Raw genomic sequence first — 24,493 nt, forward strand, 5'->3', positions numbered from 1 at the left:
TTGAGCATTTCTCGACCTGACCCATCTTCTCTGTCCAGGACTCTGAGGAGCTGTCTGATGAAGAGGAGGAGATGAAGATTGCCGAGATGAGGCCGCCTCTCATTGAGATCTCCATCAACCAGCCCAAGGTGGTGACGCTAAGTAAGGACAAGAAAGGTACATTCTGTGGGATTTATGTTGAGTGTTTTCTAGGTATGCACAATAATTATTGAAAAAGGAATTATGACGTCATACCGATTAATAACATTAACAAATAGCTCCGATAACTTAAAAAAAACTCCAACAAGGCGAGACTGTAGCGTGAGTGAATCAAGCGCTCCTTTTCTTCTACGTGTAACGTGCTGTAAACACGTGTTGTAAACAATCATGGCGTCGATCATGTGCGACACCCCCATGGCCTCAGTGCAACAAGAGAGCAAAAAACATCGATGTTCAACACACCAAACCCCAACAACCACCCAAAACGCCAGCATCGCCACGACGGTGCCCTGAAATCCCACAAAGACGCCCACGCCACCAAAGAAGCTGCCCACCGCGGTTTATGTACCTGTCTGGTTAAGGACAAATCTACAGGTACAGTTTGTCAAATCCAACATTTTTTGAGTCATTCTTACCTCCAGGTGTGCACAAACTACAGTTAAATCAAAATTTTCAAAATAATAGATCTAAAAAGTTGGGTATTGGCCTGGAGAAAAAGGAAGCTATCGGGATTGGCTTGAAAAAAAATTATGGTGCATTCTGTTATTTTCTGCAAGAAAAGAAATAACAGCGTGTAATTTTTTTTTTTTTTTATACCATCCAGATGACGGCAAGGATGCGGACTCCCTGCTCGACGACACGGTGGCCAACAGCAACCAGAACAACAGCAACTGCTCATCGCCGTCACGCATGTCGGACTCTGTGTCTCTGACCACCGACAGCAGTCAGGACAACTCCCTGTGCACCCCTGAGAGGGAGGCAAAGATGCCCTTCCTGCCAAAAAGCAGGTCTGTGTTGTGCTGTGGCTTCATTATGGCACGCTTCTTCCTTTGGCCGACATTTTCCTCCATCTTTGTTCCAGGCAAGAAGATGAGAACATGAACCCGTCCAAAGACACCAGCAGCCTCCTTCATAACGGCAATGGCTCTGAAACGTCTCTCCAGGCGCTGCTGAGGGGCCAGCAGACTGCCACTGACCCGGCGGGCGACTATGACCTGTCCGTGGAGGCCAGACTGGCCTTCATCGAGAGGGGATTGAACAACGGCATGGAGGACGGCTACACCAAGTGGGACAAGATCAACATGAACGTGTCAAACCTGCCCACAGACAACATGGTACAGCTAGATCCTCACAATGGTTCACTGGGACAGGAGGAAGTTGACGCCAAGCAGGGTTTTGATAACATGCACCATTTCCAGAACGGAAACCAGCAGGTCATGTCCTCAGCTGGCATGACAGCCAGCGGTGAGATGTCTCGCAGCAACGAGGAGCTGTCTCCTGAGAAGAGGCGCCACCCGCCTCAGGTGACCAAGTCTCAGAGTGTCAGCAACATAGAAACGGGGGGCATGAAGCTGTACTCGTTTGACAGCGATGGCGACACCGCTGCAGAGGCGAGGATGGTGAGCGGTGGCCCCGGGCCCAGTCAGAGCTCCATGGCTCAGGGCCAGAGCATCGTGAGGAGCAAGTCAGCCTCCCTGCTCAACGATCAGCCTCTTCAAGTCTACCCGAGCTCTCACGCCTCCTCCTCAGACTTGCTGTCTTCCTCAAAGGTTGCCACCAGCACCAGCAGATACCCAGCCCCCTCCAGCATGGCCATGGGCGCCCCCCCTCCCCAGTACAATGTGCAGTACACAAGCAGCGCCATGCCCAAAGAGGGGATGTGGGCCCAGAGGACGCCTATGCCTCCAGAATACCAAGGCTACCTCCCCCCTGCTGCCCACTCACTCGCTAACACCAACTACTCCAACCGCAATCAGGCCCCCCCCTACCCGCTGCAGCCCCAGCACAGGGGGGCCCCCATGGGATCCCAACCACATGGAGACATTTGGGCCAAGGAGAGGCTTCAGTCTACCAGCAGCCAGTCCAGCGGGGGCACTCTACAGCGGCAGAGCAGCACCGCCTCCGTGGGCGAGGGCAGACGCATGCAGCTGCCTGAGGGCGACTACCTGACCTACAGGGACATCCACACGCTCGCCAGGGGCCCGCTGGCCATGAGCCAGGCAGCACAAAGGCCCATCTCGGCCCGCACTTACAGCATCGACATCGCCGCTCCAGCCAGGCCTCCCAACTCCAGGCCGCCTCCCCACGAGCTTCCAGAGAGGACCATGTCAGTCAGCGACTTCCACTACCAGCAAGGCAGCCCCAACAAGAGGCCCAATGTTAGGGTGAAGTCGGAGCACTCCCTCCTGGACGGGCCCGGGCTGGTGTCTGGGGGGCCGGGAAGGGTGCCGATGGACTGGAGGGACCAGGTGATGCGGCACATTGAGGCCAAGAAAATGGAAAAGGTAAAAAAAAAAAAAAAACATTTATGAGCAAAAACTGTTACTGCCCAGTGGATAGACTTTGAAAGTTAAAGATTTAAGATAAATTCTCCAATGGAATATCTCTTCTATTTGAGCGGAGGCTACTATTTGAGCAAACACAGTGTTCCTTTCCTAGTACATCAAGCATTTGCTCTTTGTTGCATGTGTGTGTGTGTTTGTGTGTGTCACTCTTGCTGGGTTGCATGGCCACCGCGGACGTGTGGGCCGGCGTCTGGTGTTCAGAATGCGCTGTCTCGCTCCTATAATTCCAATAGCGCTCCGCTGGGCTCCTCCCACTACGGCAGCTGTAGGGATGTGCGAGCCAGCCAAGGCTCGCTGCTGTTTAGGCCCTACGGTGCCTTCAGCGTGAGTACCGCCACAGAACGTCAGCTCCTAGCTCCCCTGCTAAGGCTAGACTAGTATCTCCCGCAGTGCTAGACCCTTGCAAACATCTGCCACTTGTTCTATTGGAGGCAAGTGTGAGAATGTTTGTCACCACGACCAGCATCCCGAGTGTCCCTTGTAGTCTACTTCCCATCATTTATACAACTGGAATCCACCAATATTGAGCAGAGTAGTTAGGCCCCCAAAAAGCCCTAATTCATGATCACGTTAATACCAGCTGCTGTCCTAATCCTCCAACCATCATCATCATCGTCTTTTAACTTCCTGTGCTGCGTCATCGTCTTCATCCTCTACCTCGTCATCGCTTCAGCGTCACCTCACAACTTCTCACTTTGTGTTTTGGCCTCAGAGCTGAGTGTGTGCAAAAGGTAAGTTGAGCAGAACGTGCAAACATTGTAGCGACGTTCAGTCGACATGTAGTTGGAATCCACGCTCTTTTTTTCTCCTTTCTCATGGAATTCTTTTTCTAAAAACTTCAATCAGCCCCCACAGTGTTTGGTGTCGTTGTTATACCTTAAAGAATGATTTGGCTTTTTTTTTTTTTTTGCTTGTTTGTTTTTTTTAAAGGAGGATGTGTTTGGACCGCCAGGTCAGCAAAGCTACACCATGGACTCCCGCAGAAAAGTAGGTGGTCTTCATCGTTTTACCACTAGAGGGCGCTTCACCAAAAACAATCTTCTAATTCAGTGTTTCCCAACCTTTATTAAGCCAAGGCAAATATTTTTTTCCTCCAAATTTGCACATTTTTGGTCCAAAAAGAATTGTTTTTCCCCGAAAATACAGGTAAAATGTACAGCATGTCTTTATGCTTCACTCATAATGTTTTTTTCTTCAAGCCTTGAAATTTCACACTTTAGTTGTCGGCCTTTGAACGCACCATAGTTGTGAGAGGCAAAAGTGAAACTTATACTTAAACTTAACTTATGTACGCAACTTCTACACCGTTAGTCCGATTCTATCTATTCATGGATCATCTAACATTATTCATTAGTGGTGTGTACCTACCTGTATGCATTTTATACTTTCAGTGCGTTAAATAAGCGTGTGAGACATATTAAAGAGAAAAGGTGAGGATTTTTAGAACTGAGTTGAATAATTATAACAGTCTCTTTTATTGTAAATGTTGATCCAAAATCGGAAGATGACGTCAACATTTAGCTAGCGGGAACGTTTGGAGGGGGAGGAGCGAGCAGTGTGTCAAAAATATACATTTTTGTGGCCATATTGAGTATGCGCGATTTTTATTTTTGCCATTTGCTGGTGGTCCGTTCCGCAAAAAGTGGGAATCTACTGTACACGGTCTAGTGGAAGAACATTTCATTGTTCTGGTTGCTGGCATATATGGTAATCCCTCGTTTATCGCGGTTAATCTGTGAATTTCTGCCAAGTAGGATTCCTTCCTTCACGTGGGTGGGTGGATCGAGTCAAATATCAGTTATATCGATACCAAGGGCAGTATGAGATCAGTATTTTAGTGTTCACTTCTATGTTTCACAATTACAGTATCTTTTGTTGATATTGTTACATAGTTGATATTGTTGTTTATATTGTAAACTCAAACTTTACAAAACCTTCTAAATATGGTTTTTACCATTATTAGAGCCCTCTAGACATGAAATAACACCCCTATAGTCATCTTTACACTCCTATTACCCAATATCGTAGACATCGTAACAGAAAATAAGACATAGTAGACATAAATAAGACAACATACACTCACACTGCATAGCATTGGAAGAGTTCCTTGCTGTTGTGTACTAGACAGAGTACTGCAGTGGCTATTGTCTCATCAATATGACATTACTGACACCTGGTGACCAGTGTAGAATACTACATATCTCTTCTTTGAATGCCTTATTGTGTTTTACTTCATTCACCATTTTTATGCTTAAATGCTTATATTAGGCCAAGAATACATACAATGAATTTGTTTTGAAAAACCATGATAGAGTAAAGCTGCTAAATTTGAGCTGTGAAATGGCGAAGTATGGTTGTATAGCTAAAGATTCATTATTTGTGGTAAAGAAATGATCATTTTCAGAGCAATTAAGTGAAATTGGATAATTTCCCACGGCATACCTAATGATCTGTCACAGCACAGTGGTTGGACATCACTGGTAAATGTGATCAGCGATGCTGAAAACCATTGTGATTTTTACGTGCTGCTGTGGCGTCGTAGGTGCCTCTGATGAACGGACAGATGAGCTCATGCGCTCGTCCCCACATCAGCCAGGCGTCCATGGCCCGCCACCCCTCCAGAGAGCAGCTCATTGATTACTTGATGCTCAAAGTTTCCCAGCAGGGACCCCCTCGGGCGCCGCACGAGGCGCCGCAGCACGAGGTCAGTTTGGCGGGAAATATGAAGCTACAACCAACCACCATTTTAGCTTAGCATTCGTAATAACAAAGTTACTGCACTCGATGCCTTTCAGATCCATGTGAAGGTGGAGAAAAATCCAGAACTCGGTTTCAGTATATCCGGAGGAGTGGGAGGTCGTGGGAACCCCTTTCGTCCAGATGACAATGTAAAGTTTTCTACCTCGTCAAATGGATGGAACTGTTATTGCAACATTAACACGTCAGGGACTGATCATTTTAGGGGATCTTTGTGACAAGGGTCCAACCTGAGGGTCCGGCTTCCAAGATTCTTCAGCCTGGTGATAAAATCATCCAAGTATGTGACTGTTTGTGCCAATACGGCACTTTTTGTAGTGTTTTGTGTGCATTTTTATTTAAAAAAACTCTTGTATTGACAGGCAAATGGATACAGCTTTGTGAATATCGACCATGGGAACGCCGTGTCCCTCCTCAAGACGTTTGCCAACACTGTGGATCTGACAATCGTGAGGGACGTCCAAGCGTAGATGAGACTGAAAACGGGAGATGTTATTTTTATAGATCCGTGGGCACCTGTCGGGACTATTTGTGGTAGCTGAAACGGGAGAATGCCACTTGAATGTAAGCAGGTCGACGCGGCCAACATCAGCCAACGGGCCGTCACTGTGCTTTCTATTTTTATACAAAAACAGCTGAAGAGTGAGCTCCCCCCTCATGCAGATACTCCCACGTTCCACCACTCATCACCATGACCACTAGGGGGCAGGGCTCTCCCCCCCTTCATCTTTTGATTTGAAACCTCTGCAATTTACGGTGGACAGTGTCATGCGCTTGTGGAGCGGAGACGGAAGTGGATGAAGGCGATGCTTGAGAACCTGCGAACACCTCGCGCCCTGTCCGGCCACGTTCCTGTCGTACCTCAGAAGAATCCTCGGCCCCACCGTTGGATTTCAGCTTCTCAGACCAGGAGAGTTCAAAGTAGACGGTCGGAGAGATGCTCAGCCTTAAATGCGCTGGAGACGTTTGTCTTTCCTTCTTCTACATGACCAAAGCAAGTGTGCACATTTGGGATGGGGAGGATTCCGGAAGGCTCCTTGAGTAAGAACAGGTCAACATTTCATGTTTTTGTTTTTATTTAAGGCGGCCATCATGTGGAGTCACACTTTAACTTGGGAGACCACCACTCTTTGCCTTTTTTTTTTTTTTTAAAGTCCATTTCTGTTCATTTTAGTTTTTTCGGTGTGGGAGAAGCAAGTGCCATACTGACCTTGAACTGTTTGACCTGGGGATGACCTTTGAACCCAGCACCACCAAGCAATAGTCAAATTTGCAGCTTCCAGGCTTCGAAGCAATAAAGCCTTGTTAGTCGCCCCCTCCAAAAATCACAGAGACAACATTAGATTGTTTTTAAACCCTTTTAGAGACACCTGATTTTACATGATTTTTTTTATATCAAAAAGTTTTGTAATGAAATGGCACATGATATATATATATATGTGTGTGTGTATACAATAGTGTGAGGAGTCTCTGTGTAAATGTTTATCACTTAGTTCAAAGTCCGAATGATTTTATTCATTCACCCATCAGCCGCATGAATCGAGTCCTTGGTTCCAATCCAGTCAGACATTTGTGAGCACATAGAAAAAGTTTATGCAGTCAAAGTTGGACAAGTAATAAATAACAGAAACTGTTTATAAACAAAGCCACTTGATTCAAGATTTTTCCTTTTTGGGCAAATGGTGATTTAATGTGCAGTTTTCAAGGTGTTCCTTGTTTGTTGGTGATTCTGATTTGTATTCAATGACAGCTTGTCTTTGTAGACAATCTTAAGAGTTTGTTTTCTTCTTCCATGTTAATCTGTTTCTGATTATCACGTCTTATTTATTTTGCAGGCTCCTGTCTCGTTTTTTTTTTTTTTCTTAGACATTACTAATCAAAATGTAAATACTCAAATAGAAAATTAATGACGGGATGAGCAATTTTCAATTGTACAACCAGCAATAAGTTCCAATGCAGAGAAAGGCAGCAGTTTTCATGTATCGCTCAAATATTTCTAATGTTTTGGTCACAGTGACATTGACATGCTTACATGCCACATTCCAGATTTTGTACATAATGAACTGTTTCTGCCGTAACATGTGGAAAATAAACTAATGTTCTTTCACAATGAACATGTTTTGGTTTCGTTTGTAACGTGTTAATGATTGGTAATTCATAACGTGTCATCCTTCGACGCTAGGAGGCGATAGTGCGCCTCCCTGTTTGCTGTGAATCAATTTTTAAAGTTAGAAGAAGCCATCTGAGCGCCCCTCAACGTAAAAAGGGAAAGGAATAATTATTCGGTAGATAAACATAACATAAACTAGTTTACACGATGAGCGGTATTCCTGGGACTGCCGTCGTCCAGGTGACTAATCTTTCATCGGCCGTGAGCAGCGAGCAGATGCGCACCCTCTTTGGATTTCTGGGAGACATCGAGGAGCTGCGGCTCTACCCGCCCGAGTAAGAGCAACGTTCCGCGGCCTGGCCAGGCAGGCATCCCCGTGGATGTGCGGCCTGCGCCCGGTCCTCACATAAACAGACATGGGACGACGTTACGGGTGTTGTGGTCGTCTAATGAGCTACCGTTTTTGTTTTGTCCTTCTCCACAGCAACGCCCCTCTGTCCTTCTCGTCAAAAGTGTGTTACATAAAGTATCGAGACCCTTCCAGTGTTGGTGTGGCGCAGCATCTCACCAACACTGTTTTTATTGACAGAGCTCTCATAGTGGTGCCATGTGCAGAAGGTGAGTGGAAGCCAACGTTAGCGCTAATAACTCCCATAAAATGCCTCTGTAGTCTTTTTATAATGACCTTCCCTTCAATTCAGCTGTTCGCTCTTTCTGGTTGATTTTTGTGCTACTTTACGAGTCACACACACAGATTGCCTTGTGCGTCATCGAGCACGTCACTGCACACGTAGTCGGGCTAGCAGCGTTAGCTCATGTTAGCTTTCACAAGGTGGTTTATTGCTACACGACAGTGCTAAATGAAAGGTGCTTTGTTGTGTGGACGCTGAGAGAGTCAAACATCCAGGCACACTACCAATTAGTGCTGTGCGGATCCGTGCCGAAATGCTGCTCATGCGCAGAAATCGATTCTCAAATCAAAATATCGATACTTCAGTCATTTGAAGTAATGTTTGAAACGTTTGTTGAAACATTGACCAATCTCTCAACATACTTTAGGGTTTAAAATAAATTAGAGTAATTATTTAAAGTGATAATTTATTTAATAAATTAAATATCTTGTATTATTTATGGTATGATATTAAGTGCACTACTTTTTAAATTTTACCAGACACATCAGGTGAATTTGATATGGGTGTTGGCTCAGTATCAGCAATACCAGCCTGAATATTACTCAGTATCGGATCGGAAACAAAATCAGTGGTATCACCTCATTACTACAAATCACTTCTGAAATATTAAGACTTTCAAGGCAACAAAAGCAATAGTACGGCAATGACGTCATGTCATGGGCGTCCAATCAGATTGCTTTGATGCCCTGCCTATGCCTTTCACAGCCAGTAGAGGGCGATTGCATGCTAGCCTGGTATTGCAACGATATGCTGTGGTGTATTGGCACCTCAGCATGCACACACAATTTCTGAGGGGAATTGCTGGTATTTAATTATCGAATTAGTTTTGCAGTTATTTATTAGATATTTTACTGGTATTTAATGTTCCAATTAGTCTGTTATATTTATCAGATGAGCTCACTGGGTTCTCTGTGGGGGAGTAACTTGAGTACAGTAATGTTGTCATAAACGCAGCCATCACATTTGTCGCATCCATGGCAACACAGCTAACATAATTTCTCCCCCTCCTCTTCCGCCTCCTCTCATTCTCCTTTTGCACCTCCCTAACTCTCGGCAACACTTGAAGTTGACGTGACTTGGTGCTGGATGGAGTTTATTAATTTGGTTTTGTATGTTTTTTTCTGTGTGATTATGTGTGCATATCAGATGACTAGAGCGGGCCAGCCGTTACACTACACTAGCCTGAGTCAGGCATTGTTTTCCAAGCCACAATCCCCGATGGGGCCAACGCAGCCTTCACGGGGGGGGGATGTGACCCGGAGAATAGCCCGATGAGCCTTCCAAGATGGACACCTTGTCTCTTTTTATTTCTTATTTTTGTTGATTTTTTTTTTTTAATATCTCATTTTGTTTCCTTTCATACTTTCCCATGTTGTCCCCTCTCTGCTGTCTCTGTCTAGAAAAGGTGGTTCTCTCTAGCCTTGTGATTTTTATATTTGTTATTTTTCCATTTGGTTTTGTTTTTTGATTATTGTCCAAACCCCATCCCCCCTCTCTCTCTCTCCCGCTGCAGCTTGTATGTGGTTGAGTCGGCATGCCGGCGGGATGCTAGGAGGATGACTAACACTTGACTCTCTTGTCTCCTATGACCGTTGCCATAGTGAGAGGCTAGTCGCTCTCCAAGTGAGACCTGGTCCTCTCATGGACTGAACATCTTTACACAAATGCTTATTTTCTCTGACCTGTTCTGAAGTCCACTTAGCTGCTTTTTTTGTTTTGTTTTGTAGTCCTCACAGTATTTGCTGTCAAACAAATGCAGACATTTGTGACACAGGCCTTACGTAAACATTGTGAGTGGTGTAGCCGCCCTCACAAGGCCTGTATCGCCAAGCAAACAGCCGCCGGGCATCACTGCGCCCGCTCAGGAAATAGAAGCTAAATGAATGTCACTTGATTAGGGACACTTGTCTTTACAAAGAAAATAATGCTGACTTTTCATTGAACAATATGTTGATTATTGCCTGTGCAGTATCTTAATCAATAGCAGGATGCCCGGTGCAATACGTTGTGGTGGTGTCCAGCTGCTTGGTGGTACAGGCCCCGCCCTCGAGCCTGTGTGCACTCGTGTGCGTCAGGAAAGCAGATGAATTGTTTTTGTTGTTGTTGTTGTTGTTGCCAGCCTGCCAGTGCTAAAACTTGTTCTTCTCTGTATCTGATGTCCTGTGTGCTATTAGTGATGCAGCCATTGGGGTTGTCTTGTGTTGCCAAACCATCACCCCCCCTCTCCCCCCACACGGAAAAGCGCCCACGCGTTGCTCACGCGTGGTTCATGACCAATATGTTTCCAGTCCAGGTGACCCATGCATCCAAGTGTTGACTCACTCTCTGCATTGTTAAACGTGTGTGCACACACACATACACGCACACACACACACACACACACACACACACACACACAGTTAGCATGTTAGCAGTGTGCTAGCTAGACCAGTGCTAAGAAGCTAAACAAGGTGGGATGCTCTAGGATGCGGGTGGGGACTGGAGGAGGGGGGCGGGGGGGGGCTTTATGCTCTCTGACCATGTTGAACAAGTCGCTGATATTTGCTTCTGTCCCTGTAGGGAAGATTCCAGAAGAGGCCAAGGCCTTGTCGCTTTTGGCCCCCACCGCCCCCGTGCACAGCATCCTCCCTGGTGGTGGGCTGCTCCCCATCCCCACCCAGGCTCCGCTTCAGAACGTGAGTCCTCATCAATGACAGTGTTTCCCCACAGGACTGCAATCTATTTGTGGCAGCGGTGGGTTGCCGGGTGGGGGGGGGGCGTAATCGGTAAATGTCGCATTTGACGCATTAGCAAAAAGTGAGTCAAAAGCATGGAAACATGCTGTGTTCTTCTGTCACTTCTTTTTGTTATTTTTTTTTAAATGCCACAAACAAGATGGAGACGCCTGTGAGTGCTTTTAGATTGGAGAGGGGCCCATGCAGCCCCCACTGCTCATTGATAAGAGCGATGCATGCTTTCATGTCAGTCTCCAAAAGACTTCACTTGATTTGTCATTTAAAAAAAAAATAGTCTGGAGCAGGGGTGTCCAGACTTTTACCACGAAGGGCCACATAGTGAAAAATGACAGGATTCGAGGGCGTGTACTGTAGATATGCTAAGAACTTCTATCTATTTCAAGAAAAAGCTGCATATCAGCTCGGCCTGTCACGATAATCTATAAATCAATTAATTGAACGATTAAAAAAAAACAGGTTGATAACTATGACGCCCTCGATAAATTGACATGTGCATGAATGCGTCTTTTTCATCTGCTCGTCTCTCTGTGCCACACAGGCTGGATGACAAGAGGTTTCACTCTGCATCTGTCTGTACGCATTGCATTGTCGGCTGTGTGGGAATATTGTGGGACTATTTTTGGTTTTAAACAGAATTAACAAGATGAGCGCATGAACACCGACACAGACAGGTTTCTCAACTGGGAAAGAATCTGCCAATGGAGGTGCCTTGGGCAGCGGAGCCTTCATCCTGACAGTCAGTGCTCACTGAGGCATTTGGTCGGCAAAGTAAATATAAACAGAACAGTGCAAAATGGTGCGCGCTCACAGACAGTGACATTCTCGCTATATTGCAAAAGAAATGCAATCATTCAATACGGTTACATGGTGTGTATGGCATAAATTTTAAGTAACAGGCAACTTATTTGTCAAGCTAATGTGGCTCACGCAGGTACACTTTACTTGCGTACCAAATGTGAATTTCACCTCATGACAATAATTAGTTTAACATCCATCCATTTTCTATACCGCTTCATCCTCATTAGGGTCGCGGGGGCATGCTGGAGCCTATCCCAGCTGACTTCGGGCGACAGGCGGGGTACACCCTGGACTGGTCGCCAGCCAATCGCAGGGCACATATAGACAAACAACCATTCACACTCACATTCATACCTATGGACAATTTAGAGTCGCCAATTAACCTCACCTTCATGTTTTTGGAATGTGGGAGGAAGCCGGAGTGCCCAGAGAAAACCCACGCGCACACGGGGAGAACATGCAAACTCCACACAGAAATGCCCAAGGGAGAATCGAATTAGTTTAACAAATAATCTAAAAAAAAAGATGACAAAAAAAGACAATAATATCAATTATCGCCGATAATTTGAAGCACAATTATCGACCAGCAAAATTTGTTACCGTGGCAGGCCTAATCTCAGCTTTGTGATGTAGGTGGAAAAGCCGAAAATTCAACTGTGGTCTTTGCTCTTTTTTTCCATTTTTGCTGTTATCTTTTTTTTTTTTTTTCATTTTCCAGCTTTCTTTTAATAAATGTTCTTGTCATAATTATTCAAGAGTTTTATTGTCATATGCACAGTAAAACAGGTAGTTCTGCTATGCAATGAAATTCTTGTTCTGTTCATTCTCTCAAAAGAAAGAAAGAAAAACACAAGAAAATGAATAAGAACAGAAGAAACATTAATACCAATAATTTAACAACAGAAGAGACATTAGCTTTTCCAAAATGGGGACTTGGAACAGCCTTCAAAGCACCTTTCATGTTGCTGTAGACTTGGTACAGGATGCAATTTGCCCTCGTGGGAAAGCCTACATGCTGATAATATTCGGGGAGAACAGTCCCGAGGCTCTGTGTCCACAAGACGCTGAAGTCTGATCTCCCCGGCAAGCGGCAAATGTCCCCAACCGGACCGCCAAGTCCGGTATATCCTCCGTCCAGCCAGGCCTCCGTGAGCACACAGCACTCTCCGATCTCACGTAGAGCTGCAATCCTTGCTCGCAGCTCGTCCATCCTGTCTTCGCGAGAGCGGACGCTGGCCAGCAGCAGGCCCGGTAGCGGTGGCCCAGTCGCTCCAGCTTTTAGCCTAGCACGCAGGCCGCCCCTCCTGCCTCGCCTCCGCCCCGGACGCTTCGCTCGCCGGGCATTCAGCTCACCAGGCCCGCAAGCTGCTGCGTCCTCCCGACGCAGAAGAAATCCAGTCCATGAAGCTGAACGAAAGCTCACGGTGAACCCCCACCGCCTTTTTTTTCCTCATTAGAATCCAACTTTTTTCTCGTAGTATTTCTATGTTGTTTTTGTAAAATTACAGCTGTTTGGTGTTGTTTTTTTTCTATTTCAACCATCTTCTTGTAAATTTGTTTCTCATAATTATGACTTTAATTCTATAATGTTTTGATCTTATTCTCATAATAATATTAATAATTTTCCCCAACCTAATTTTCCAAAAATTACAGTTTTATTTTGTCTTGTTTGTCATAATATTTTGACTTAAAAAAAAATACCTTTTTTTCTGTAATATTTTTACTTTCTGCTCCTAAATTCACATTATTTTTCCTCATAATACTATGACGTTTGTAAAATTATTTCTTGTCTTAATATTTTGGCTTTATTTTTAGAAAATTACTGCTGATTTTGTCATTTTTGTGTGTTTATACTTGGTTTTTGGCCCCAGGCCGCACTTTGGACACCCCTGGTGTAGCGGGGCTGGAATAGTCTCTAAATATAGCGATGAAGTTTCTAAGTTGGCCACACGGATGCCTCTCTGACTGACCAGGAGCGTTATAAGGTGTTAATGAGCAGGGGCAAACGAGTAGCCACAAGTAAGGGAATGTATGGGAAACACTGAATGAAGTCAACCGTCTAAGCTTCTGTGTTTGCCACGCCTCGCAGCTGAACCTTCCCCTCGTGAGCCGCGTGACAACCGGCCTCGAACCCGCTGTGTCAGCACTTTCACAGCCCCCCCTCATGGGCAACGTGGACCCCTCCAAGGTGGACGAGATCAGGAGGACGGTCTACGTGGGCAATCTGAACTCACAGGTGAGCGGCTGTGTCGCCCCCTGCTGGCCAGCGGAGTCCTTTAAATCTTTTTAGCCCTTTTGAATGCAAGTGGGGAAGCGTCGTTTCTTGACGGCGATCTTTCCCTGGTGCAGACCACCACGGTGGACCAGCTGCTGGAGTTCTTCAAGCAGGTCGGCGAGGTGAAGTTCGTGCGGATGGCGGGCGACGAGACTCAGCCCACGCGCTTCGCCTTTGTTGAGTTTGTGGATCAGGAGTCGGTCAGCAGAGCGCTGACCTTCAATGGGGTCATGTTCGGAGACCGGCCCCTCAAGTGGGTATCCTCTGTCGTGCTACCTTGAACGGATGTCGCATGGCGCCCCTGTGGCTTGATGGCGTTTGCTTTACCTCCGCCAGGGTCAACCACTCCAACAACGCCATTGTGAAGCCTCCGGAGATGACGCCTCAGGCTGCCGCCAAGGAGCTGGAGAGCGTGATGAAGAGAGTCCGCGAGGCGCAGTTCACCATCGCTGCCGCCATAGAGCCAGGTAAGACTCCACCCACATCCCACACACGGCCACAGTGCTGCTCAGCTCAGGTGACTTCTCTCGGTCCGCAGCCGAGAAAGAGAAGCGCTACTCGGGTCGCTCGGGAAGGTCACGGCGCTCGCGGTCTCGCTCCGGGTCGCGCAGGAGGAGGTCGCGCTCCAAACACGGGTCAGTCACCGTCTTGCTTGTCGTTGTCTTCTTCTTCTTTCACTCTGAGCCCCATGTCTTTGCTTCCTTCCTGTCTGACCAGACCGCCGCAGAAGTGGTCGAGGAACGACTCTCACGCTCCCCGAGGCGGCCACAGGAGGCGCTCTCGCTCCAAAGACAGGCGGCGCAGCAGCAGCCGCACCAGGTTGGTTCGCACCGCATGTCTAGACCGCCGTGTCCATGTTCATGCTCGTACTCACAGCAAACCACAACCGCCGTCAGGGTGCGCCGGCGGAGCCGAGGTCGCTCCAGGAGTCCTCCCAGGAAAGGACGGTCGCCCTCGCCAAAGAGGTCAACGCCGCACACGTGAAAATATGACAGCATCAAAACATTGGCTGCATTTTCAAACAACCGTCTGCCGTCCTTCAGGAGTAGGAAGCGGCGGGAACGCAGCCGGGAAGCAAGGGAGCGGTCTTCATCGAGGAAGAGGAGCCGCAAAGATGAAGAGCGGACAAAAAACAGAGCCAAGCCGTACAAGGTAGGCTTAGGAGGCGGGGCTTCCTCTGGTGAGGCGTGAGCGAGCACTGTTGCAGGCAGTGGGAAGAGGCTCATGTGCACCCGGGGGTGGGGGCCGTTGTCTTTCAGGCGGGGAGGGGCTGCAACAGAGAGGGCTCGGCCACGCCCACTCAGGACGTGACCTCTTCGCCCTTGGCTCAGCACAACGGCATCCATCGCAGCAGCGATGACAACTGACTCTGACGTGGTTCTGCCGGCGTCGTTTTTACTCCCCCGCCTGGAGGCCACGAGGACGCCACGCTTGACTTTTCGTCCAAACATCAACAACTTCAGTCAACATCACGTCCACCACGCTAACCTGCCCCCAAGCTAGCAGGGATCAGGAAGTGTCCACCAGGGTCAGGATGCTTGCTGGAACGTTAGCATCAAGTCGGATCTTTTTTATTATTTCCTGTCAGAGTTGAGAAGAACTAAAATTTCTTCTATTTAGCTCATTTCGATGCGGCGCTACTTCCTTGTGTGCGATGCCCTCCATGTTCATTTGACGTCTCGTGCTGTAAAAATAGATTAGCAACTACCAGATGCGCCGGCGATCCTCACCTGTGGGGCGTGGAGGGAAGCGCCCCCGATGTTTCCTGCTGGAGGCGCCATGTTAAACTTCACACCACCTTTCATTTCCTGTTTTTGTATTTTTGCGGGTGCCGTTACTCTTTTAGTTCAAGCACCATGCCACTGTGTTCTTGTCTTTTTTTTGTTTGTTGTTAAAAAAAAAAAAAATTATGTAGTTCTATTTGCGTCTATAAGGCTTTAAAAAAAAACATAAGAGGAAGTGACATCACATTAGAGGTTATAGGTCAACAGACAAAGTGCCTACGCTACGATTGTACAATAAAGTTTATTAGCATGGTTATTAGCGGCGCTCGACAGACGAAGAAGCAGCCAGTACTCGTGTCAAATGCTGAGTGGTCGTTGAAGGTTTGTTTTTGTTTTTTTTGAAGGAGGCTTAAAGACGACTTTTAACTTGAAATTTGTTCCCCCGCTTTTATGTACACAAGCTTCTGTTTGACGTGATGAAATTGTGAAGAAATTTAGTAAAATGTGTTTTTTGGAATAAGCCACCGTTGTGCGAGGACATTCTTATGTTGCAGGATTGGATGAGGGGGGACCCGCTTCTCGTTGAGAAGAGCGTGCTTTGATGTTAGTCCCAAATGTGTCCAATCAGACCAGAAAAAGTCTCTAGATTTGTCGCTGGGGGTCTGAATAAACGGAAAATATAGTGACGAAAGTTGGCAAAACTGATCCCTCCTGCTACGTCTTCCTCACTTATGAAACTGCCCGTGGAAATCTGACTAAAAGTCTGCGTACGCCAGAAACCCAAAATGTGCGTACGGGCAAAAATATTCAGATATGCACACATTAACACAATTTGTGCTTGACCTGCTGTCCAAAATGTGCGTACGCACGCCACCCCACGTCACGCCCCCTCCACGCCTTCAATTCACCATAAATGGCCAATGCAAAGTGGCTCATGAATGTGGCGTCCATATTTAATGACCCTTGCTTGCATTTCGCTGGGTTCTTCTGAATCATTGCTGAGGAGACGAAGGAGCAAGCGGGACGTCTCCAAAACTGAGGTGGAAATGTTACCTGGAGAGTTGGAGGCTTGTAAAAACATCATATTTGGAGGACACAGCTGTGGCGTAACAAGAGGAGCGAGTCCGGGATGAAGTTGTGTCGAAAATTAATTGCTGTAATTCCAGACAGTTTACAAATATAATATGTATAATACAAAAAAGCACCATCAAATTCTGACATGCGTATATTATGATTTTATGAGGAACTACTGTCGTGTGTTATTTCAAAGCACAACAAAAGTCAAGCCCGTCATTTGTGGAAAAGGAAAGAGGAGGTTTACGCACACGGCCCTGACATATGCAAAAACTTACTTTTTGATAAACTGTCCAAAGAAAAGCGAGAAATGGAGCACGAAGGACATATTAGCTTTGTGGCTTGTAAACTCAATCCCTAGAATTATTTGACAACCTGATGTTTGTTATATTAATCGAACACAAAATATTATGATTGCCAAATAAAGGATGAGGTATTCAAGCGCTGCGTTGTTTTTCATGTATCTTTTAGTGGGAATGCTGTACGCTGGTGCGGAATGGTGGTTATGATCAATGACAAATGGTGTCCAGATGTCAAATGACACTTTCCACAACTGTTTTAAGTCAATAACGGTGTGATGTTTCCATGCACTGACGGATAAAACTTGATTGGCTTCCACTGCATGTTTATTTCTAACATATGATTTCACCTCACCCTTTAAAATGAGCGTCGCCTTTTTGCCACGTCTCCATAAAGTGCGTACGCCAGCTGCAAAGGTGGCGTAGCGATGCGCGCATTCTCACAAAAAGTTATGTTTTTATAGGTACCGTACTTGCCGTGGAAAACGGCATACGGAACTTTTCGGCCCCATATTGGGCGTATGCAGGCTTTATAAGTAAGGCCCCGGCTGCCTCACCAGCCAGAAACAGAGCTTATATGTCCTTTTCTCGCTTTTCTTTGGACAGTTTGGCACAGGAGGAGCAAACCTTTAGCCAGATTTCCACACACATTTTTACAGATGAGGCCCCCGATGTGTTAAGAAGCACAGTTACGATGCCCTCTACTGTACGGAGTCGGAATGACACGCTACATTCACAAACGGTCCGTTATAATGTATTTAATAAGAGTAAATAAGCCTGTCACTGCGCAACACGGACCTGGAACGCAATCGGTTCAACTGGGTTCTACGCATGTGTGAAACGCAGAAGCGCTGTCGTGAAAATTAGCTAAAGGAGGAAGTGACGTCGTTTTCGCGCACGCGCGGGACGATTGCGTTCTGGGTACGTATTGAGCAGTGACAAAGCCATTAAGACGTAAAGCTCCCGCTCAAGCAGCGTCACAGTAAATGTGTTCCCTGGAAAACCTTGGCGACAAGTCTAGTGCCTGTCTCACCGAACAGTTACTGCCACCTAGTGGCCAATGTAGAATAGAGTACATTCACAATTCAAATGCTTTTTGCCTTGATTTGTATTTTAGTTCATTGAGCCATTTTTATGCTTGAAAATGCTAAGAATTAGTTCAGTTTGCTTAAAACAGCATTTTCTTTTTTTTCTTCCTAATAGGCCGTATTCACATTTATTCATACATTTTAGTCACAGACTGAGGGAGCGATGTTCGAACCGCAGTGTAGCGAGGGACGACTGCACGTTGGCGCCCTCTCATGGGCGGCAGTCATAGTGCATAAGAACTGGGTCACATAGTCCATTCCCGGTTTCACCGCCACGGCTTCCTGCACGCTTCCCGTGACGCGACCGTGTGTGCTGGCGTTGGCTGGCGTCCCGTGCATCGCCATCATCAGCTGTTGCATGGTGTCCATGCTTGTGTACACGCCAGAGGCGGCAGCAGGAAGACGCCGGAGGTCGGCTATTTGCTGGTCAGCAGGAGGCAGCGCGGCGGAGGCGCTGACGGGGGCCACGGCTCGAAACTCCACGATCAGCGGCCTTAAGGTCTCGAATTCTTCTGCCTTGAGAGCGTCCATCGTCTCAAGGACAAGCTGAGACACAAGAAGACAACTTTTGATGCAAAACGCAGCGTTTTTGTCACGCTGGAAACGGACGCTTACCATCTCTGAGGGGACGTTTAGCTTCTGGATGACGATGCTCTTCTCAGGACTGGGGATGTTTGGCCAGAAGACGACTTTGGCTTTGCTTTGTGGACAGGAAGTAGATGTTAACACGTTCTAGGACATGAGGGGGGGACACTGCTGCCTTTTACCTTTTCATGAGGAAGAAAGCAACTGTGAGGACCACGGCTGTGAGACCAGACGCGATGAAGACCACCGTCAGGCTGAAAGAACCTTTTTGAGGAGAAGAAGAAAAAGAGTAAAAAAAAAACCCAACAACATCACCTGTGCTTCAACGTCGTGGTGGACGAGTGACCTCGCTCAAGCGTCCTGACGACTCTGGTGGCGCTTCGGACTCCCGCTCCGGCTCGGGTGACTCCTGAGACCTGGACCTCATACACCGTCCCGCTTTGAAGACCCTCCAGTGTGTAGCTGTGGACGTGCGCGGGCACGCTGACGTCTGCGAGGGGACAGCACTACACCGTCACAATTCACACACTCAGTAAGTATACTTATTGAAGTGCACTGACACAGTCTTACTTGTCTCCTGCTGCTGGTTCTCAGCGTAGTGGATCACGTAGCCCAGCAGGAAGCCTCTGAGGTCCTCCTGCGGGATGGACACCCAGCGCAGCGCCACGGAGGTCTGCGTCACGTTGGCCACGCTGACGTTGGCGGGCGCGCTCAGCGGAGCTTCAAAGAGTTAGCAAGGCCACTTAGACACAGTGAAAAAGGACGCTCGTGAGGAGAAAAAGGACACTCACATCCTTCCAGGAAGTAGAAGGGAGTGCTGGCGTAGGTGACCTCGCTGTTGTTGACGCGCTTCAGGTTGCACGGCGCCTTCTGTGCGCGCACGTGCAGCCACACGTGGTATCTTCTGTACGCCTCCAGACGCTCTGCAAGCACACGCGGACGCGATGGTCAGGTCATCATCTTCCAAAGGTTTGCCACCAAGACGTCCACGCTAGATTCGCTTGAAGAAGCGGGCCGAGTAACGTGAGACAAACCCGCGATCTTGGACACAGTCCAGAAGGCGTTGGTGTCCTCATAGAAGGACTTGTAAGCCACCGGGCGTCCCTCGGAGCTCCACTCCACGCAGAAGCACTCGCTCGAGCTGACCAGGTCATCCTTCCAGAAGATGGTGAAGGACGTATCGCTGTGGACGCTGACGTTCAGCGTCCCGTCTCCTCCTGACCTCCAAAAACAGCAAAAAAAACTCTTTACAGTGAAGCGTTAATAATAATCCGAGTGAGACGTCACCGCCACTGACCGGTGGCTCGGGGCGCCACCGTGATGCGGGCGGCGGGCGACTCGCTGGCGTTGTTGAAGGCGCTGACGTTTACGTGGAAGGACGACGAGGAGAGGACCAGCGTGACGTGAGGATGCGCCCTGGTCATGTGATCCCACGTCTCCCCCGATGCCTTGGCCACGCTCACACGGTAACTCTGTGGCACGACAGCGCCGGGAAGCTGACGACAGCACAGTTCATTTTATTAGGGACATAAAGGGAAGACGGGCAGCTCCTCATGGTCTAGAACGTGGGTGTCCAAAGGGCACCCCTGGCTGTTTTTTTTGTTTTGTTTTGTTTTTATCGCCCCCGCGGCACATTCTAAAAATATAATTTCGCAAGGAATATGAAAAAGACAGCAAAAATTTAAAAAAATCTGCAGTCATTTTACAAAAATAAAACCAAAATATGAAGAGGATACTGTTCTAATCTAGCAAGAAAAGTTTATAGGAAAAATAATGGCATTTTAGTAGCATAAAGTTGGCATTTTAAAGATTTTTCTTTTTAAGTCATAATATGAGAAAAAACAACTTGTAATTTTTGGAAAATGAGTTTGCAGAAAAAGGTTATAATGTTAGGAGAATAAAGTCAAAATAATAATGGGAATAAAAGCATAATTACAAGAAGAACATCGACAAGAAGAACGTTGAAATTGTTGGGGGGGGAAACTGTAACGTTGCGAGGATAAAGCCAAAACATTATGGGGGGGAGGGGGGGGGGGGAATGATGTCATTTTAGCAGCACAGAGTTAAAGTAGTCAAGCAAAAATACACATTTATTTAAAAAAAAAATGTAATATGAGAAACAAACAAAACATTGTTGGCATTTTCGGTTAGGGGAAAAGTTGTAATTGGTGAAAAAAAAGTTGGAAAATGAAATGTTTTTTTTTCAAACTTCAATCTTGTTGATGTTTTTACGGATGAACTGATCAGCTTTGTGCCTGCGGACGGCACTGCCATCTTAAAAAGCACTGAGCCGGTCCTTAAAACGTGTAAAATGGGAAAAAGAGGAGATAGAAGTGTAAGCAAATGGAAGTATATTTTGAAAAAAACTCTGTAAAGGTGTCTGGTGTGACGGAGACACAAAGGCAAGTACCGTCCACGCCAGCGAGACCGTCCTCTGTCCTGTCACGTTGGCCATCTGTTCTTCGGCCACACGGACCCAGACAGGCGGGCTGGTCAGTTCTGAAGGACAAAGAACTTTTAAAGATGTTTGTACGCCACGGACACGAAAGAAGGGACGGCGGGAGGAAGTGGACCTGCTGCTAGCGTGGAGACGTCACTCCATGGACACTGGGGACACTTGTAGTTTGTCTGGCATCGGACCTGAACCTGGTGCGCCTCAGACATGTCCACGTTGGACACCTGACACTCAGAAGCACTCCCGCAACACGCCTGAAACACAGAAATGCACGTGTGTGCGGATATTTGTTTCCTGACACCTTCGTGTGGCGTGTGTTGCTTTAAGACGTCATGCTACGTTAGCGATGAGATGATAACGCTTCAAAGAGGAAGCTGATTTACCACAGCAGAGAAAAAAAAAACGAAGTTTAGAGAACCGTTAAGGCCTCAGGAGGATTTAGAAAAGAAAGGAAAAAATAAAATTATTTCAGTTAAATACCAAAAAATGTCAAGAATGGTCTTTACTGCACACAATTTAGTAGGATTTAGTACAACAAGAACAGTAATTGTTTTTATTGGATTTATTCTATTTAAATGAATTATTTTATTTGTTATTTCTTTATTCAAATGTTTTAAAATGTGTAAATTGACTTTGTCATTAACGTTTTTGTATCATTTCCTACTAAATTGTGTTAGCTTTGCTAGCGACCTCCTTCCACTGTCGGCCGCCGGCTGCTTTGTGTCGCACGCAGAACGACGTGATGACCTTGACGTCTTCCTGCGGCCAGCCCACTTGCGCATGCACGCTCCCCAAGTGGCGCCTGAAGGTCATGTTACGCGGCGGACCGCAGCGCACTAGAAGGTGGACGGAAGAGGCCATCAGTGGCGTCGGTGCTAGCAAGCAGTGCGGTGTAGTTTGTTGTGTCATGCTGCTAGCTAGTGTGCTAACTGTGAACAGGGTGCCTGGCGGAGGTCACTGAAAGAGACGATTGTCGTTCAGACTCACACAGGCTTCTAGGGTGCGCCGTGAAGACGTCTTTGCTGCATTTGGAGCCGACCAGCTCCAGAACCTGGGCGGTCATCTCGAAGTTTTTTAAGACTTTGACCTCGATGGACGTGTCCCTGATGTCCGGGTAGACCCGACAGTAGCTTCTGAAACTTGACCTTTAGCATGACTCACCACTTTGTTGCCATAAAGGTGACAGACACACCAACTGACCTCTGCTTGGTGACCAGCGTGAAGTTGGACGAGGACGCTCCTGCCCTCCACGTGCACGTCTTTATTTCTGGCAACTGACTGTGCTTGCCAAAACATTCCAAGTCAGAGACGCCACCTGTTACAAAAACACCTGCTGGACTTTTCTGCTGGGTCGTGTCCCGTTGACTGCGATGACTCGTTACCTGGAGACGACACTTGGCAGTGTTGATACTTGGCCGAGACGTTGTGTTCCGTGCATTTCACTGGAACATAACCGGACATCATCGTCATCATAAAACAAACATAACAGCGTGTCATCATACCACGTACAAGGTAGGGGGACGTCGTCATCGTACAACCAACATACCAGGACGTCAGCATCAAACAACGTAACAGGGTGTCATACAACGTAACAGGACGCCATCATACAGCATAACAGGACAAAGTCGTCAGATAAAGTCACAGGAGAGCTTCTTTCCAGACTCTTCCTGTTTCAAGCGGACTAATCACTCTGACTTGGTTTTGGAGGACCCAAAGGTCCACTAAAGGATGGAGGAGGACCAAGACGTGAAGGTGAAACCCTACCTGAGGTGGTCCCGCCCAGCGAGAACACCACACTGTGATCCACCATCCCACCTGAGACAAAAAACAAAGCGCTGATGTGAAATGTTGTACTTGAGAAAGACACGGGACTCACCAATGAAGACGAGAAGAAGAAGAAGAAGACGCTGAGGTCCAAACATGATGATTAAGATGGAGGGCTAAAAAGAAGAAGCAGCTTGGGGTCAAAAGGGTGCGGACACACATTTGAACTTGTTCATTCCTCTTCCCCCAAACTCGCTCACCATGCGACGTAATGAAGGACGTTTAGAAAGACCACATGGATGTCCTCGCTGTGGCGTTCTGATGAAGTTGAGTTACGGACAAAGCTCCTCACTCACGCAGGAAGTCCTTCACACTCGGCTGACTTCAACTTAGTCATTTTTTAAAAATGTCACACAGATCACCTTCACATCTTTGCTTGTAATGGGGTGGCGTTTAAAAGAATGTGTCAATCTTTACGGGGAAAAACCTAATCTTGACGACAATCAAACAAGTTGTCAAGTGGAAGAACATGTGGGTTCCTCTCACAACTTTATCAAGATTCTCACCAAACACAACATTTCCTCTCTGAGCAGAATAAACATCACTTTTTTTTTTAAGGTGGCACGTACGAGCCAATACATGGAACTTTTACACACTATGTACGTATGTCCCTTTTACATACACGTAACTTGAATACATTAACATTAACTAAAATACATTAACTTAAATACGCGTAACTTTTAATTACATGCAAAATAAACAATTTTTAAGTTAAAGATAAAGTTTTTAAGTTAAAAATCTAAAAGTCTAAAAATATACACGGTTACTTAGACGAGACTTAATCATAAAGTTACTAAGTTATATTTCTTCTAAGGGGGCACAGTCCCTGGTGGTCTAGTGGTTAGGATTCGGCGCTCTCACCGCCGCGGCCCGGGTTCGATTCCCGGTCAGGGAACTAAGATTTTTAGTACTTAACTAGATTCATGTTGGATGAATATTAAATTTTATTAATTGTGCATTTGTTTCCTAAACCAGGGGTCACCAACGTGGTGCCCGCGGGCACCAGGTAGCCCCCCAGGACCACATGAGGTACCCGCAAGCCTGCTTTTCATTCAGGTTTTCAGTTAATAATGAAAGAACTGCATTCTGAAATACAAAATGTGAGTTGTGGACACCAGCATTTTGTTCATGTTCTGGTAAAACAAGCATATTCGCTTTGTTTGGGTTTAAGATAAGCTCTGAAAATAAATGTTACAAAAATTAGTAGCTCTTGGCCATTTTAATTTTGTAAAAGTAGCTCTCACAAGGAAAAACGTTGGAGACCCCTGTCCTAAACACTATCATAAACACATCTTTCACTTGACGAATGTGTAAAAATACACAGTGTGTCGATACGTGGTGAGTAAATACTACATAGTAAGTACTGTCGAGTACAGTAACAAGTAAGTAATTGATGGTGGTGCCTTTAAGTACGCTATAAAAACTAATAACAAGACAAATCCACACCCAGAAAGAGAGCGATAAAGCAAAGTGTAGTGCTGTTTAGCGAAACAGCCGGAAACAGTTTCCCATTCACTTCCAATGGTAGCGCTAA

General features: G+C 46.6%; 3 protein-coding genes and 1 non-coding gene across 12 annotated transcripts in view; 3 read left to right on the forward strand and 1 right to left on the reverse strand.

The window, feature by feature from the left end:
- Positions 1 to 7,414, forward strand: part of erbin (erbb2 interacting protein) — a 61,598-nt gene extending 54,184 nt beyond the window's left edge. For 2 of the 5 annotated variants that reach the window (XM_054758041.1, XM_054758039.1), the window contains 8 exons: positions 39 to 156; positions 803 to 986; positions 1,061 to 2,483; positions 3,474 to 3,530; positions 5,086 to 5,247; positions 5,339 to 5,431; positions 5,506 to 5,580; positions 5,663 to 7,414. In XM_054758041.1, the coding sequence (XP_054614016.1) occupies positions 39 to 156; positions 803 to 986; positions 1,061 to 2,483; positions 3,474 to 3,530; positions 5,086 to 5,247; positions 5,339 to 5,431; positions 5,506 to 5,580; positions 5,663 to 5,770 (2,220 nt within the window). In that variant the 3' untranslated portion in view covers positions 5,771 to 7,414. Of the gene's footprint in view, positions 1 to 38; positions 157 to 802; positions 987 to 1,060; positions 2,484 to 2,744; positions 2,868 to 3,473; positions 3,531 to 5,085; positions 5,248 to 5,338; positions 5,432 to 5,505; positions 5,581 to 5,662 lie in introns of all 5 variants that reach the window. The other 3 variants (XM_054758043.1, XM_054758042.1, XM_054758040.1) reach the window with 3 other exon arrangements.
- Positions 7,415 to 7,519: 105 nt separating this feature from the next.
- Positions 7,520 to 17,349, forward strand: srek1 (splicing regulatory glutamine/lysine-rich protein 1). Its single transcript, XM_054758050.1, has 11 exons — positions 7,520 to 7,745; positions 7,895 to 8,028; positions 10,662 to 10,777; positions 13,725 to 13,871; positions 13,985 to 14,163; positions 14,247 to 14,377; positions 14,449 to 14,545; positions 14,628 to 14,729; positions 14,807 to 14,875; positions 14,954 to 15,062; positions 15,170 to 17,349. The coding sequence occupies exons 1-11, from the start codon at positions 7,618 to 7,620 to the stop codon at positions 15,275 to 15,277; spliced, it is 1,320 nt and encodes a 439-aa protein (XP_054614025.1). The 5' UTR covers positions 7,520 to 7,617; the 3' UTR covers positions 15,278 to 17,349.
- A 481-nt stretch (positions 17,350 to 17,830) lies between these two features.
- LOC129170447 (leukemia inhibitory factor receptor) lies at positions 17,831 to 23,612 on the reverse strand. 5 transcript variants are annotated; one of them, XM_054758048.1, is made up of 15 exons: positions 23,160 to 23,612; positions 23,012 to 23,075; positions 22,518 to 22,950; positions 22,336 to 22,413; positions 21,826 to 22,274; positions 21,254 to 21,389; positions 21,091 to 21,179; positions 19,978 to 20,176; positions 19,715 to 19,897; positions 19,472 to 19,603; positions 19,251 to 19,400; positions 19,027 to 19,170; positions 18,863 to 18,944; positions 18,711 to 18,795; positions 17,831 to 18,641 (listed from the first exon to the last, which is right to left on the reverse strand). In XM_054758048.1, the coding sequence occupies exons 5-15, from the start codon at positions 22,042 to 22,044 to the stop codon at positions 18,237 to 18,239; spliced, it is 1,824 nt and encodes a 607-aa protein (XP_054614023.1). In that variant the 5' UTR covers positions 22,045 to 22,274; positions 22,336 to 22,413; positions 22,518 to 22,950; positions 23,012 to 23,075; positions 23,160 to 23,612; the 3' UTR covers positions 17,831 to 18,236. The 5 variants fall into 5 exon arrangements, with proteins under 5 accessions (XP_054614023.1, XP_054614020.1, XP_054614021.1 ...); XM_054758045.1 differs by having other exon boundaries at positions 21,826 to 22,577; positions 22,900 to 22,950; XM_054758046.1 differs by having other exon boundaries at positions 21,826 to 22,268; positions 22,336 to 22,950.
- Positions 23,613 to 23,782: 170 nt separating this feature from the next.
- trnae-cuc (transfer RNA glutamic acid (anticodon CUC)) lies at positions 23,783 to 23,854 on the forward strand. The gene has a single exon. It is a non-coding gene; the product is annotated as a tRNA-Glu (tRNA).
- Positions 23,855 to 24,493: the final 639 nt, after the last annotated feature.

Source organism: Dunckerocampus dactyliophorus, chromosome 17 (genome assembly GCF_027744805.1).
Source record: "Dunckerocampus dactyliophorus isolate RoL2022-P2 chromosome 17, RoL_Ddac_1.1, whole genome shotgun sequence".
Taxonomy (NCBI): Eukaryota; Metazoa; Chordata; class Actinopteri; order Syngnathiformes; family Syngnathidae; genus Dunckerocampus; species Dunckerocampus dactyliophorus.